This window comes from Balaenoptera musculus, chromosome 15, assembly GCF_009873245.2.
Source record: "Balaenoptera musculus isolate JJ_BM4_2016_0621 chromosome 15, mBalMus1.pri.v3, whole genome shotgun sequence".
Taxonomy (NCBI): domain Eukaryota; kingdom Metazoa; phylum Chordata; class Mammalia; order Artiodactyla; family Balaenopteridae; genus Balaenoptera; species Balaenoptera musculus.
Window position 1 is genome coordinate 29752901 of NC_045799.1, and position 15457 is coordinate 29768357.

At 45.8% G+C, this 15457-nt stretch overlaps 1 protein-coding gene across 1 annotated transcript in view; it reads left to right on the plus strand.

The window, feature by feature from the left end:
* The window catches only part of TMC2 (transmembrane channel like 2), an 87677-nt gene that overhangs the window by 12021 nt on the left and 60199 nt on the right, over positions 1 to 15457 (plus strand). The window contains 2 exon segments of the mRNA XM_036826531.1: positions 6906 to 7227; positions 10027 to 10179. Of these exon segments, the coding sequence (XP_036682426.1) occupies positions 6906 to 7227; positions 10027 to 10179 (475 nt within the window).

Genomic DNA, 15457 nt, shown 5'->3' on the forward strand with positions numbered 1-15457 from the left:
TTTCCTTGCTTTGAAATCTGTTTGTCTGAAATTAGTACAGTTACCCTAGCTTTCTTTTGGTTAGTGTTAGCATGATATTGTTTTCTCCATCCCTTTACTTCTAGTCTATATGTGTCTTTATATTTAAAGTAGATTTCTTTTTTTTTTTTTTAATTTAAATAAATTTATTTTATTTATTTATCTTTGGCTGCGTTGGGTCTTCGTTGCTGTGTGCGGGCTTTCTCTGGTTGCGTCGAGCGGGGGCTACTCTTCGTTGCGGTGGGCGGGCTTCTCATTGCGGTGGCTTCTCTTGTCGCAGAGCATGGGTTCTAGGTGCGCAGGCTTCAGTAGTTGTGGCATGCGGGCTCAGTAGTTGTGGCTTGTGGGCTGTAGAGCACAGACTCAGTAGTTGTGGCGCATGGGCTTAGTTGCTCCACGGCATGTGGGATCTTCCAGGACCAGGGCTCAAACCCGTGTCCCCTGCACTGCCAGGCGGATTCTTAACCACTGCGAAGCCAGGGAAGCCCCCAGAGCTTTCTGAAGTTGTAGCCATTTTCAGAGAGCGTAGACTGCACAGCCGCCTCGAGAGAACTTGACTGAATGGAGAAATCGCCGACGCGAGACGACCGAGCGTGCCTAAAGTAGATTTCTTGTAGACAACATATAGTTGTCTTTTTTTATCCACTTTGACAATCTCTGTCTTTAATTGCTTCATTTAGACCATTGACATTTAAAGTGATTATTGATATAGTTGGATTAATATTTACCATATTTGTTGCTGTTTTCTATTCACTGCCCTTGTTTTTTGTTCCTATTCTTGTCTTCCACTCTTGTTCTGTGTTTTGTGGTTTTGATTGAGCATATTATATGATTCCAATTTCTCTCCTTTTTTAGCATATTATACTAAATACTACATTTTCACTTTTTTTAGTGGTTGCACTAGAGTTTACAGTATACATTAACAACTAAGCCAAGTCCACTTTCAAGTAACACTATACCTCTTCATGGGTAGTGCAGGTACTTTATAACAGAGTGTTCCCAATTCCTCCTTCCCATCCCTTTAACATTGCTGTCATTCATTTCACTTATCCATTAGCTATAGTCATCTAATATATTGTTGTTATTATTATTTTAAAACTCTTATCTGTTAGATTAAGAGTTAGAAACATAAAAGATTTTATATGCCATTTGTTTGTTCCTTCTTGAATGCTCTTTCTTTATGTATATCCCAGTTTCTGACCTACATCATTTTCCTTCTCTCTGAAGAACTTATCATCTCTTTCAAGGCAAGTCTAGTCAATTTTTGTTTGTCTCAGAAAGTCTTTATTTCTCCTTTATGTTTGAAGAATAATTTTGCTGGATACAAAGTTCTAGACTATGGGGTGTTTTTTTTTTCCTTTCAGCACTTTTAAAATATTCCACTTCACTCTCTTCTTGCTTGTGTGGTTTCTGAAGAGAAATCATATAATTCTTATCCTTGTTTCTCTAGAGGTAAAATGAGCTTTTTTCTTCCCCCTTCTGTCTTCCTTCAAGATTTTTTCTCTGTCTTTGATTCTCTGTAATTTTAATACAATATACTAGGTGGAGATTTTTTGACATTTGTCCTTGTTGGTGTTCTCTGAGCTTCCTGGATCTGTGGTTTGGTGGCTGTCATTGATTTTAGACAATTTTCAGCCATTATTACTTCAAATATTTCTTCTATTCCTTTCTCTCTTTCTTCTCCTTCTGGTATCCCCATTACTCTATGTTACACATTTTGTAATTGTCTCACAGTTCTTTGGATATTTTGTTCTATCTTTTTATCCTTTTTTCTATTTGCTTTTCAGTTTGGGAAGTTTCTATTGACATATCTTCCACTCTACTGATTCTTTACTTGACTATGATCAGTCTACTAATGAGCCCATCAAAGGCATTCTTCATTTCTGTTACAGTGTTTTTGGTTTCTATCATTTCCTTTCAATTCTTCTCTAGAGTTTCAATCTCTCTGCTTACACTACCCATCTGTTTTTGTATGTTGTCCACCTTTTCCATTAGCTCTGTTAGCATATTAATCATAGTTATTTTAAATTCTTGGTCTGATAATTCCAGAACCTCTGCCAGAGGACTCAATTTCCTTTAGTGTCCTTGTTCTTGTCTCTCCTGTTGTTTTGAGTTTCCCTAGGAACTCCTTTTTTTTTGAGTCTGAGCCTTGCAGTTCTTTCTGTTGTCATCCCCTGTTATTATACTGGAGTCCTGTTTATGTGGTGGTGAAGTATGGGGCAGGAGAAGTGCTATAATCCTATGACTAGATTTCAGTCTTTAGTGAGCCTGTGCCTCTAGGCTGTGACCTTCACAAGAGCTTCTCAGCCTTCTCCCCCCAGCCTTTGGTGACACAAGAAGTCTAGAGGTGGCTGGAGTGGGGGTATTTCCATTCCTCCAGGTCAATAAAGCTGGTAAACTCTGGTCAGTTAGGCTCACTCTGGTAAAATAGTTTCCCTGGAGCATAGGTGTAAAGGAAAAACTCTGGTTTTTTTCTTTCCCACATAGGGAAAACCCCAATTCTTCCCTACTGTGAGTTTCTTCCCTATGTGTCTCCTTTACTACTCACACAGAACACTTCACTTCTGATATTTCTTGTCACCAAATGTATGGAAGTTTTCCCTTACAACAATGTGACACTAGCTGGGTGTCCCACAGTATAAGTCAATTCTGACGCTACCTACTCAGACCCCACAGGCTTATTTCCCCAAGACTGCAACCTACCCCCACTTCAGATACCAATCACAAGCCCAGGTCCTTCTGACCAACCAGCTATAGATCCAAGGTTCCAAAGACCCCCTCCTTGGGTTCAATTAATTTGCTAGAGTGGCTCACAGAACTCAGAGAAATATTTATTTACATTTACCAGTTTATTAAAGGATATAATAAAAGATACAGAGTAACAGCAGATGAAGAGATACATGAGGCAAGGTCTGGGAGTTGGAGTGTGTCACCCTCGCAGTATGTGGATATGTTTACCCATCAAGAAGCTCTCCCAACCCACTGTTATTGGGATTTTATGGAGACTTGCTCACATAGGCATCATCAATTCTTAACTTCATTTCTAGCCCCTCTCTCCCATCTTAAGGATGGGGGTGGGGCAGGGCTGACAATTCCAAGCTTCTAATCATGGGTTGGTCTTTCTGGTGACCAGCCCCCATCCAGCCATTCAGGAGCCCATCAGAATCACCTCATTAGAAGAACAGATGTTCCTAGTGCTCTTAGGATTTTACAAAGAGTTTAGGACCTCTGTGCCTGGAACTGGGGACAGAGACCAATATATATTTCTATTATCTCACAACAGGCCTTTGTTAAAGAGAACAGGACACTCTGGGTTACTTTTCATATTTTAAAATGAGTACTTTCCCCTCCCCCTGCTGGAAGCACCATGGATTTTCCTCCAGTCTTCACAGTGAGAACCTGCTAGTGCTCCCAGGAGGTAAAATTCACGAAAGTGTGCCCCCTCCTCCAAAGACTGGGCCCCATAGTTTTTAACTCTCAAACTAGTACACAATAAGCCTCCAGCATTTCATCAATTACAGTTTGTATTCCTACCAGTAATAGCCATGCTTTTTATCTTCTATATTCTGATCCTTTGGCACCTTGAGGCTTTGTTGACCCTGGAGGGACAGCCCTCCCAGTTTTAGCTAATTCTTAGAGATAGCAAACAACTCATCTGCAAGCTTTCCTTTCGTATGCAAACCAACCAACCCAGAGTTTATAACCTCAACCTTTATCAGGCTCATACTCTGGGCCTCTATCCACCCGCCCTATTCACCCCAGGGCCTGGTACCAGACAACTAGGGAATGCCCTTATGCTCCAGGGCCCACTGAAATTATCCAAATTAGCCAATCCTAACCCTGTTTACCCTGCCTCACCTTTTCCTTTCCTTAGAAACCATAATAAAGGCTCTTGCCCACATTTTTCCTCTCTGCCTTGCTACTGACTGAACCTTGTGCTTCCTCATGTGGCCCTATGTGACATGGTGTTGCTTGGGATCTGTAAGTATAAAAACCTCTTCCTCCATGACAGTCATTTCCATGTCTGAGTATCTTACCATACCTAATTAAAATAAGTCCTGAATACTCTCCCTTTAAGCACTACAAGCCCTGGCTCCCATGGAGGGCTTCTGCTCAAGGTAAGCTATGATTCTCTGCCTCTCCAGTTTGCGGACAGTAGCTTGCCCTACAAACTCAATTCTCTGATGGATCTAAGAAGAATTGTTTTTCACTTTGTTCAGTTTTTTTCTTGTTGGTAGGATGGAGCTCTTTACACATTGGAGTGAAACCCAGAAGTCCAATCATTCCATTTTTTACCTATTTTCTCTAACTTCTTAGCCAAAGCAGAACAATTCTTTTCCAGTATCCTTTATGATTACAGTTTCTTGAAGTATCTTTATCAAGGAACTCCATCCATTGGGGTTTGAATACTGAATGAGACCTTTATAAAAGCACAAAACTGACCATGTCACCTCTGCTTAAAACTTTTCTGGCGTCCTTCCTATCCACTCACTACCTAACCCTGCCCTATACCCACTCGCTGCACACACACACACCCACACACACTCTATTTTCACTCTAGGTCTCAGCTTAGAAGTTTCTTTCTCCAGAATATCTTCCTCAGGTTTGGGTGAAGCCCACCACTGTGCTTCTTGGATTCTACCAGTATCCTAGTTTGAGATCCAAGAAGAGAACTCTGGATAGTTTATCTCTGAACCACAGAGCAAATTCTGTTTGCTAAATCCAGCATGCTCCCCTTACATCACACTTGTATAGATATTATCTCAGTTGGATTTACCTACCACACTTTGAGATAGATGCCTATAGATAAATCAGGTCCCCTGGAAGCAGAGCCTGAGATGGGGATTCTTATGCATGTGATTTATTGAAGGCAGCTCTCAGGAGACAAGGAGTAAGGGAAGCAGGACAGATCAAGGGAAGGAGCTGAGCAAAGCTGTGTGTTCAGCTGGGGTCTAGCCTCTGCCTGATCCCACGGGGAGCTCTGGAGAGTGAATGAACCACAGACTTGCTCTGCCTGCAGGCCAGAGGACTGGACTTTTTGTACCCCATATCAGCTAGCAATTGGCTGTCAGCTGACTTGAGGAGAGGGGAGGGATGTAAACTCCCAGACATTTCCCAAGATGGTTTCCATCAACCATGGGCTCCCTTGGGAAAGGAGAAACTGTGAACTGTAAGAGCCAACATGCATAGCAGCTAAGGGACAATGCCACAGCCAGATAATGGAGATCTGGGTAGACCACCAACAGCATACTCATGAGAAAACTGACTCAGAGAGAACAAGAAACCTGCCCAGTGTTACCGAGGTAATAACCAGCAGAACAAGGTTTCAGGCCCAAATATGCAGACTCTGAATCCCCAGCTTACTCTGCCCAAATCCACCAGTGACCAGTTTTGGTTGCTGTTTCACGGGGTGGCTTGCTTCTCAGAATGTAAAGCTCAAGGGTCAGGGAGCAGCGAGGAAAACTCTCTGTGGCTGCTACATTGCATGCACAACCTTGAGAGGCTGGAAAAGGAGTGGACAGAGGCAAGAATTTGAGAACCTGGGACTCCTTGTCCTGGACTCCATCACTGATGGGACTGCTGCTGGGGATGCTGGGTGACAAAACTCCACTCTGCCCTGCCCTGCCCAAAGTTGGGGCTCTCACAGCTCTGTTGGGAAAATCTCCCTAGTCATGGCAGAAAAGCCTGGATGGGGAGCCACTGTGAAAAGTGAGAACCTGTGCTCTGCAGCCAGATCAGGTTCCAGATGATGCCCGCATAGAGCACAAAAATGGCAAGGCAGGCTGGAGGCGGGAGGGAAGGAGGAGGGCCTTTGTTGAGTACCTCTCATGAGTCAGACCCTTTATTCCTGTTTTAAATTAACCTAACTATGTAGGGAAATAGTGGCTACTAGAGCCATTTTACAGGTGAGGAAACTGAGGTGCAGAAAAGTTAAGTAATTTATCTGTGATCACAGAGATAAGTAAATGATAGAACTGATATTTTCAGGCAGACTGGCCTAGCTCCAAACCTGTGTTCTTTATACAAGTAAAAAGATCTTATTTCTGGAAAAGAATATCAGAGTAATGACGTCCGTTCTCAGAAGTCAGTCACTGTGTCATGTTCATTAACAAGCTGATGGAGTAGTAACATCCCCATGTTAGAGATGAGCTGAGACTCAGAGAGGTTAAGTGACTGGCTCAAAGACACCCTGCTAGTAAGTGGTGGAGAGGTGGCTTATGAATACCAGAACCTCATTACAATTTTTCCTGCATTTAATGTGTAACTGCCCAGATGGGATAGTTGTGCTTATTACACTAGGTGTTGGGCAAGCTGTTGGGGAAAGTTCACACTGTAGAGTAGATTCTGCTCAGCCGGGCCATTTGCCAGTGCTATAAAGTCATGGTTTAAAATAACAGCAACAACGTGGGAGCAGCGCTGAGGCACAGGATGGGAACCGACTCCGCTGCTCTCACCCCCCCCCACCCCGCCCCATCCCTTCCCTCATGCCAGGTGGGGCACATGAGGGGACAGCCCTTGGAGAATGGAGCCAGCAGGCCCTCCGCGTCTCAGTCTTCCAGCCTTACCAAACAGAGGCTCACGCTTGGCCTCGGCCCTGGGCGTCAGGAGAGGACTGAGCTCTGACCCAAGGGACTGCACCCCCAAGCAGAGGAAGGCATGTGTCTGGGTCTCTAGCTGAGGTTTAGGTGAGAGTGTGGGAGTGCCAGCCGGTCAGAGGAGGGAGACATTAGCTCTCAGCCGAGACCAGAGGCTCTGTCTGAAAGAGGTGGCTTTTGGAACCAATAAGCTCCAGGAAGCATCTTGAACATCTGATTTCTCACAGCTGGGGGCACTTTCCTGGGGTCGAGGCCCGTGAGGCCAGAACTGTTCATTCCCTGCCCCTGCAGGTGACAGGTCCGGGAGGAGACCCTCGAGGAAGCGGACTTACAAAGCCAAGAACGCGCCGGGCAGGCGCCAAGCCCCACCTGGCCAGAAGGAGCAGGCCGGGGGCAGCCCGGGGTCGGGGTCTCCCCGGAGGAAGCAGGCAGAGCGCAGGGGACGACACAGAGAGCAGCTGGGGGAACGGGAGCGAGGCTCGGCAGAGAAGACCTGCGGAGGGAGGAGGAAGAGGGACGGGAGAGCTTCCCTCAGGGAGCACCAAGCACCTCCAAAGAAGGAAAAGGAGGTGCCGAGGAAGGAGGAGATGTGGAAGCAGCTGAAGAAACACAGGTATGTTGTGACCAGGCTTCAGGCGCGTTTCAATCCGCGCTCTCCCTCTCCTTCCAGCCCTGCTTCCTCCCTTGATACGGGCCAGGTGTCGTCTTCCCCCCTCATTCTCTCCCATAAACGGGCGGCCCCGGCTCTCTTTTCTTTGTCCCTGCCTTTGCCCCTGCCAAGCTCTTCGCGGCTGGGGGCGGAACCGGGATGAGGATCACAGCCATCTCAGGTTGAGTGGCCACTGCACACTCTCCGACTCAAACCCCTCCTGGAGCGCAGGTACAAGTGGAGCTCTGAGTGGGGAGGTGACATGGCAGCAGGGTGAGAAAAGATCCCAATTCTCCTCAATTTCAGCTGGTGACTCACCACAGCTCTTGATGAGGGGCTGAGAGAAATGAACAAAATTGGATTTAGGAGTCATTCCAGGGCTTAAGCACACCATTTCCTAAGCTGACCTGTGTCCTCTTCTGTGAAATGTGGCTTTGATCTAGAAGAACTTCAAAAGTTCTACCAGCTCTGAAATTCTAGGATTTGGGGGTTTGATTTACTTGCTGTGTTTCCTTTGTTCCATTAGCATCTGCATACAGGGGTTAGTAGATAGAGCCAGTTTATGGAATCAGCAAGTTGGGATTTTAGTTTCATTTTTTGCTACCAATTTTGATGGGACATCTCCCTCTCTTTGCCTCCCTCTTCCACTTTACTTTGCATCACTTCTCAGGATGTTTTAAGAATCCCCATTGATAATGGGCTGGGAGACTTTGGAAACAGAGATACCAGGACTATGGCAAAGAGCTGATGCTCCTTCCCATGGTTTCTAATAAACCTTCCTTGTCCACACCCTCACTCAGGTGTTCCACTGTACATCTCCAACTTTACAGAGAGGAAATTAAGGCCCACAAAAGGGGCCACTGATTTCTTCTGTCACCCCTGCCAGCCATCCCTGGCTCAGTTAGGGCTTTTGTCTACTGTCTGGTTGTCCCTAGACCTGAGCTAACAGGGTAAAGGGTGCATGGTGTCCTTAGCAACTTAGAGAGGACTTGAATGCATTATTGACAGGCCCCAGAGTGTCCGGAACTTTAGAAGGAGGTGGTCCCAATCCTGTCTGGATGGCAGATGCAAAGTAAGGGATGCAGACAAGGACTCATTTGTACCATTTTCAGCTGAGTGCCATGGCAGGGCATAGAGAGATGAAAAATATCCAGTCCTGTTCCTCAGAAACTGACAGTCTAGCAGGGGAGGTAGGACATGGGCATCAGCTATCACAACACAAAGCAGAAGGCAATATGTATGCAAGAAAGGATTTGATGAAGAGCATGTTGCTGGGAAGCTGGGGTTCCTCCACGAAGAAGGTAAATATTTCAATAAGACTTTGAAGCCCAGGTGGAATTTGAACAAGCAATGACTGAATGTCCCACCCCCCTACCACCACCCAAACTGAGGGAACAACTTATGCAAAGACTCAAAGGCAGATATCCTGGGGTGGTGGGGATGGTGAGATATGGCAAAAAATCCCCGTGCTCTAGGCTTTCCAGCATTTAAGAGCTAGGGTCCCCCCCCACTTCTCCACCTCACTCCTGTGACCTCTCCTTGCTCCTCAGGAGTTGATCAGAAGCTAAACTCACAGAGGCAAACTGGTCTCTAAAACCTGTGGTAACCCAAGCCCACATCCTGATATTTCCATTTATCAAACGTGCTAAAAAGGCTGGCCAGGCCCTTCTCCAGCCCCTCCCTCACCCCCTGTCAGCTGCTGCCATCTCAGCTGAGAGTCAAGCCTTTTCATGAGCGAAGGAGGCTGTGAGTAGCACAGACAAGAACTTGGATTTTGTGGCAGGCGAGCACACAGTCTTGTCTGGGAGATGGTGAGGGTCATACCCTCCAGCTGGAAGGTCTCTGCAGCTGTGCTGTTCCATACAATAGCCACTAGCCACATGCTAGGCATTTGAAATGTGGCTGGTGTGACTGAGGAACTGAATTTTTAATTCAATTTAATTTTAATCTGATGTTAATACCACTGAGTCAAAAAATTTACTTAACTTGGACAGACAGATGTAGTTCTGAAGTTGATTTAACTTTGAAGCCAAAGCATTTCTTCTGGGAAAAAAAAAAAAAAAGACAAACTAGTTTTGTCAGTGCAGATGTGAACATCAAAGGAAAATTATATTCTGTTACTTTATTCATTTACAAGGAAACTTTTAAGTATGTCTAAAACAATTTGGATATGTAAATCTACTTTTTCAACTAAATTTTATGAAATCCAAGTACAGATTAAATATGTTCAATGAAAATTTTGTGCCTGAATTGACATCCACGGTGAGTACAAGATGAACACTGGGTTTTGAAGACAGTACAAAAAGACTGTAAAATGTCTCATTAATAATTTTTACACCGATTACATTACTGTAATTATAAATTATAAATTTTTCATATACTGGGTTAAATGAAATGTATTATTAAAATTAATATGTCCATGTCCTTTTACCCTATTAATATAGCGACTAGAAAATTTAAAATTACGATACATGGCTCACATTATATTTCCACTGGTCAGCCCTGCACGAGCGAGGGTGTGCAGCGCGGGGAGGACTCAGAGGCGTGGAGTTTGAGGAGGCAGCCCTAGAGGGGCCCTGGGCTCCAGCAAGAGGAGTGGCCTCCTCTGCCAGGTGGGGGGAGTCGCGGAGGGCTCTGAGCAGCGCAGGCCTGTGTGGGCGGGAGCTGGGAGCATCTTGCGGTGGGCTCCTCACATCCCACAGTGCCCCCGAGGACCCCCGCCGCCTCCTCACTCCCCTCTCCTCCACCCCGCCTCTGCTCCAGGTCATCCTCCTCGGCCTCCAGCACCTCCGGTGGGGAGCCTCTGTCTGAGGAGGAACTGGCCCGGATTCTGGAGCAGGTGGAAGACAAGAAGAAGCTCATCGCCACCATGCGGACCAAGCCCTGGCCCATGGCGACGAAGCTGGCGGAGCTCAGGTGAGCAGTGGTGGTCGGCCAGGGCCCTCCCCGTCCAGAAGGCTCAGCTCCTCTGATGGGCGCGGGAGTCCCTTCCTCCTCTGCACTCCAAGGGGGCTCAACAAGAAGGGGGGTTCGCCCTCCCACCCTGCTTTGGTCACCTCATCCCCAGCACGCAACTGGCCATCGGGCCCTGCCGTTGGCCAGCACCGAGCAGGGCCTGGCGGAAGACAAGGAGGACCGTGGCCCTCCGGCTACGCACCCCGCTCCACTGCCAGGCCACCTCTCGGTCCCGCGCCCCATCTGGTGGCTTCCGCACCTCCCTCACAACCAGAAAGACATGCCTTCCTTGGGGGCGGGGGGGGGACTTTCCATGACCCCCATCTCAACGAGTTCAGACCTCTTTTGTGTTCTCTAAGCACTGGAATCTCTCCCCGTGTCATACACTCACCCTTGCAGTGTGGAGAGCAGGCGGAGGGGCTGTCTTAGCTACACTTGTGTCCCAAATGCCTAACACAGGGCCAAGCTTGCAGTGAGGTTCCATGAATATTGCCTGGCCTGGTGCCCACGCCCCCGACTCCTATTTGCAACTCAGCTATTTCCCTGGTTTCCATATCATGGGCCAGCCCACCATGCATTTTATGGCTCTTGACTCTCTGCTGCAGTTTTGAGAGAAGGGCAGGACGTTTTTCCTAAAAAAGTCCCATTCAGTGTTACCATCTTCCCCCAAGTCCCACCTCAGTCTTTCTGCCACAAGATTGGAGTGGCTCCCTTCCTCCTTCCCTCTGTATAAGAAGCCATTTTCCCTGGTTCCTCTCACACCTGATTTTCCTCATTGCTCAAGTCAAATGCCTCGCCCTTTATCACATAGAACAATTTGGCAGACATATATATATATTTTTTTATAAATTTATTTATTTATTTATATTTATTTTTGGCTGTGTTGGGTCTTCGTTTCTGTGCAAGGGCTTTCTCCAGTTGCGGCAAGCGGGGGCCACTCTTCATCGCGGTGCGCGGCCCTCTCACCGTCGCGGCCTCTCCCGCTGCGGAGCACAGGCTCCAGACGCGCAGGGCTCAGTAGTTGTGTCTCACGGGCCTAGCCGCTCCGCGGCACGTGGGATCTTCCCAGACCAGGGCTCGAAGCCGTGTCCCCTGCACTGGCAGGCAGACTCCCAACCACTGCGCCACCAGGGAAGCCCTTGGCAGACATATTTTGACGTTCAGCCTCACTGTGTCTCGGAGGCACAGCAAAGATGCTGGCTGTGCAAACCCTGACTAGGAAGGAGCCTGGTAAACAGAGCTTACTCCACTGTCTTGCAAATTATTACGTTGTCTCCAACTCAGCTGCAGGAAGAAATGCCTCCCTTCGGTGCCTCCAGGCCAGTGCTGACCAACAGAACTTTCTGGGATGATGGAAATGTTCTAAATCTGCGCTAATAGAGTAGCCTCCAGTCACATGAAACTAGTGAGCACTTGAAAAGTAGTCAGTGCAATTGAGAAACTGAATTTCTGTTTTATTTCATTTATTTAAATTTAAGTCATCACAGGTGAATGGTGGCGACAGTTTGGGCAGTAGGTACAGCTTCAGGCAGCAGGCTGTCTGCCTTCCCAGCTCCCTTTTTCTGAGTCTCTTCTCCCTGCTCCCCCAGAGCCGAGTTCTTCCTCCTTCCATCTGTCGGTCTAACAGAACCTCACCCCCACTCAGGTGTCACCGGAACACATCTTTTATTAACAGTGGAAAAAGAGCAACCTTGATGCTTATGGAAATGAGATCTCCAGCTGGCTGGAAGTCTCTGGGACCATGAAAATCCCTGAGGGCCATTCAGCTGCCCTGAGGAGAAGTCTGCATCTCCTCCAGACCTGGGGGCAGGGTTCCTGCTCTTCGTGGGGGTGGGAAGTGGCTAAGGCCCTAGAAGCTGAAAAGACTCTTGTCTCTCCCACTGGAGCAGGTCTCCCCTCCTTTTCCCTCTTGCAAGACTCCTTATCCCAGACTCAGGCTCTCCAGCCTCTGGGTCTCAGCTCCACTGGTGCCTCTGCCCTCCCACCTGGCTAGTTCCTACCCTCTGAGACTCAGGCCAGGTGTCCCCTCTGCAGGGAAGTCCCCATTGCCCCTCCCTGCATTCAGGCTGAGTTAGTTACTGCCTCTTTGACCCCTAAGGCCCTCACTTGACTGGATGCTCTTGTTTGCAGAGCTGTTTCTTATTCATCTTTTAATATTCTTTCTTTTTTTATATATTGCCAACATTTGCTGAGTGCTCTCTATGTGCCAGGCACTGTTCTGAGTGCTGGGTGTGTAACAATTCATTTAATCCTCATAATCACCCTTTGATGTAAGTACCATTATTATTGCCCCCATTTTACTGATGAGCAAACTGAGACACAGAGCAATCTAGTAATTTGTCCAAGGCTAAACAGTGAGTTTAGTGGTCTGGCCAGAATTTGAACTCAGGAATTCTGGCTCCAGAACTTGCACTCTTAAATTGTAACTGCTTCTCTAGGATTACTAGACATTCTAGAATACACCCCTTTGCCTCCTGTATGATTTCCTCTTCTGGCAGTAAAGTCTTCAGTTGCAGATCTGCAGATAGCATCCCCAGACTACATCTTTTTTTAGAAGCAATGGTGTGGGGACCCCAGTCTCTGACCCACTCAGGCAGCTGGCACAGTTGTTGTAGACAATCAAAGAAGGATGGCAAGGCATAAAGAGCAACAGCAGGGAATTGGGGCAAGCCTGTCTTCACACCTCTACCATACCTGATGGTTTGACTGGCTATTCAATCCCCCTCAGGCTGGTTTCCTTCCCTTAACCTCTCTGAGCCTCACAGCTGTCTTTTGTAAAGTAGGAATAATAATATCTACCTGCAGAGTTGTTCTGAGAAATAAAAAATATTTAAGTACCCAGCATATAATATGCAATTAATAGATAGTAGTTATTGCTATTAAAGCTTGAACATCTTGTTCCAGACACTGTGCTGAACCCTGAGAGATGAGGATGGGGAACAAAGATGAATCAGAGAAGACATTATTAATGTACATCATTAATAATGACACGAGGCAGGCTGTGATGTTGGCAAAAGAGTTTCTAGTGCCCATGAGTCAGGGATGTTTGCTTTAATCATAGAATTAATCAGGTATGTCACTCAGCTTTGTCAGAAACCTAATGTGTTAGAAAATTACCCAAAGTGAGATCTGAAGAATTCCACTTCTAGGAAGATGGAGTAGATATACTTCTCCATAGTCTTCCCACTAAGTACAACTGAAACCCTGGATATTATGTGTAAAGCAAACATAAGAGACTCAGAAAGGTGGAGGGAAGAAAGGCAGACTGGCTAAGGACCTCGGGGTCAAATGAATGACAGAGTATTGAGTTCCAATTTTCCTTTTTGCCTGTATATCCAGACTGGATATTGGAGAAGCTGGCTGCCCCCAAACACTAACAGACACACACAAAAGCACCTCAAGCAAAGTCTGCTGTCTCTAGCCAAAGGACCAGAAAAGGGACAGCCTGGGAAGACAGAAGACTTGTAAACAATAAAACCCTACTCCGGCCAAACACCATAAACAAATGAGCAGCTGTAACCCCAGCCTGGCAGCAAAAGCCAAGTGGAGAAGCCTACATTTCCTCCCTTGCCAGGCTGTAACATGGTGCCCCTAACACCCCCATCAAATGTCAGAGAAGGCCAAGTGAGGAGCAGGGACTCTCATCCCCACTGGGCAGTAATGAGCCCTCCCTCTCCCTGTGGTGTCAGTGGAGACTACATGGGGAGTCTGAACTTTCACCACCACCTGACAGTAACAAGGTATCTCTTCAAGCCAGGAGGATATGAGTGGAAGGCTTGTGTGAGCCTGAACTCCCATCCCTGCTCAGCAGTAACAAGGAGCTCCAGCCCAGCCCCAGGTATCAAAGGAGGCCAAGTGAATAATCTGGACTTCCACCTAGAAGTAAGCAGGCAGCATCCCCCTTCACCTACTGGAGCAGTGTCAGAGGAGGCCTGCTAAAACACAATATTTAAATAAGATCCAGAGTCTCATAACATAATATCTCAAATTCCAGGCTTCAGTTGAAAACTCACTCATCATACCAAGAACGAGGAAAATCTCAAGCTTGAATGATAAAAGATAATCAACAGATGCTAACATCAAGAGGACATATATGTTAGAATTATCTGACAAAGATTTTAAAGAAACCATCATAAAAATGTTTCAGTGAGCAATTATGAACACATGAAACAAATGAAGAAATAGAAAGTCTCAGAAAATGAATAGAGGATATAAAGAAGAACAACTGGAAATTTTAGAAGTAGAAAATATAGTAACTAAAACTTTTTAAAGCTCAATGAATGGGCTCAACAGCAGAATGGAGAGAACTGAGTAGAGAATCAATGAAAGTGAAGGTAGAACAAGACAAATCAATCTGAACAACAGAGAGAAAATAGTCTGAGGAAAATAGTGAACAGAGCCTCAGGGACATGTAGGATTATTATAAATGATCTAACATTAGTGTCTCCTCCAAATCCCTAGATGATGAAAGAAAAAAATGGAGTCTCAAAAGAAGAGAAAGAGGGTGGGACTGAAAAAGTCTTCAAAGATATAATGACTGAAAATTTCTCAAATTTGGCAAAACTTACAGATTCAAAAAGCTAAACAAAACCCCAACAGGATAAATCCAAAGTAATCCATGCCAATACACATCATGGTCAAACTTCTGAATACTTATAAGAGTCAGAGAGAAACAATGCATTACTATAAAGGAAAAACAATTAGAATGACAGCAAATTTCTCATCAGAAACCATGGAGGACAGAGGAGGTGACATAAAGATTCTTCAAGTGCTAAATGAAAAGAATTGTCAGTCCAGAATTCTATATCCAGCAGAAACATCCTTCAGGAATAAAGGAGAAATCAAGACATTCTGAGATGAAGGAAAACTAAAAGAATATGTCACCAGCAGACCTACCATAAAGTATAACTAAAGGAAGTTCTCTAAACATAAAGGAAATGGTAAAAGAAGGAATCTTGGAACATCAGGAAGGAAGAACATGGTGAGAGCAAAAATCTTGGAAAATACCATGGATTTACCTTCTCCTCTTGATTTTTAAAATTATGTTTGACAGTTGAAGCAAAAGTTAAAACACCACCTAATGTGGTTCTCAATAATGCAGATGAAATAGTTAAGACAATTATAAATGGGGAGGATAAAGGGACATAAAGAGAAATAAGATTCTACACTTCATTGTAAATAGTAAAATGCACCAGTGGATTTTGATAATACATAGAGATAGCTAGCTAGCTAGCTAGCT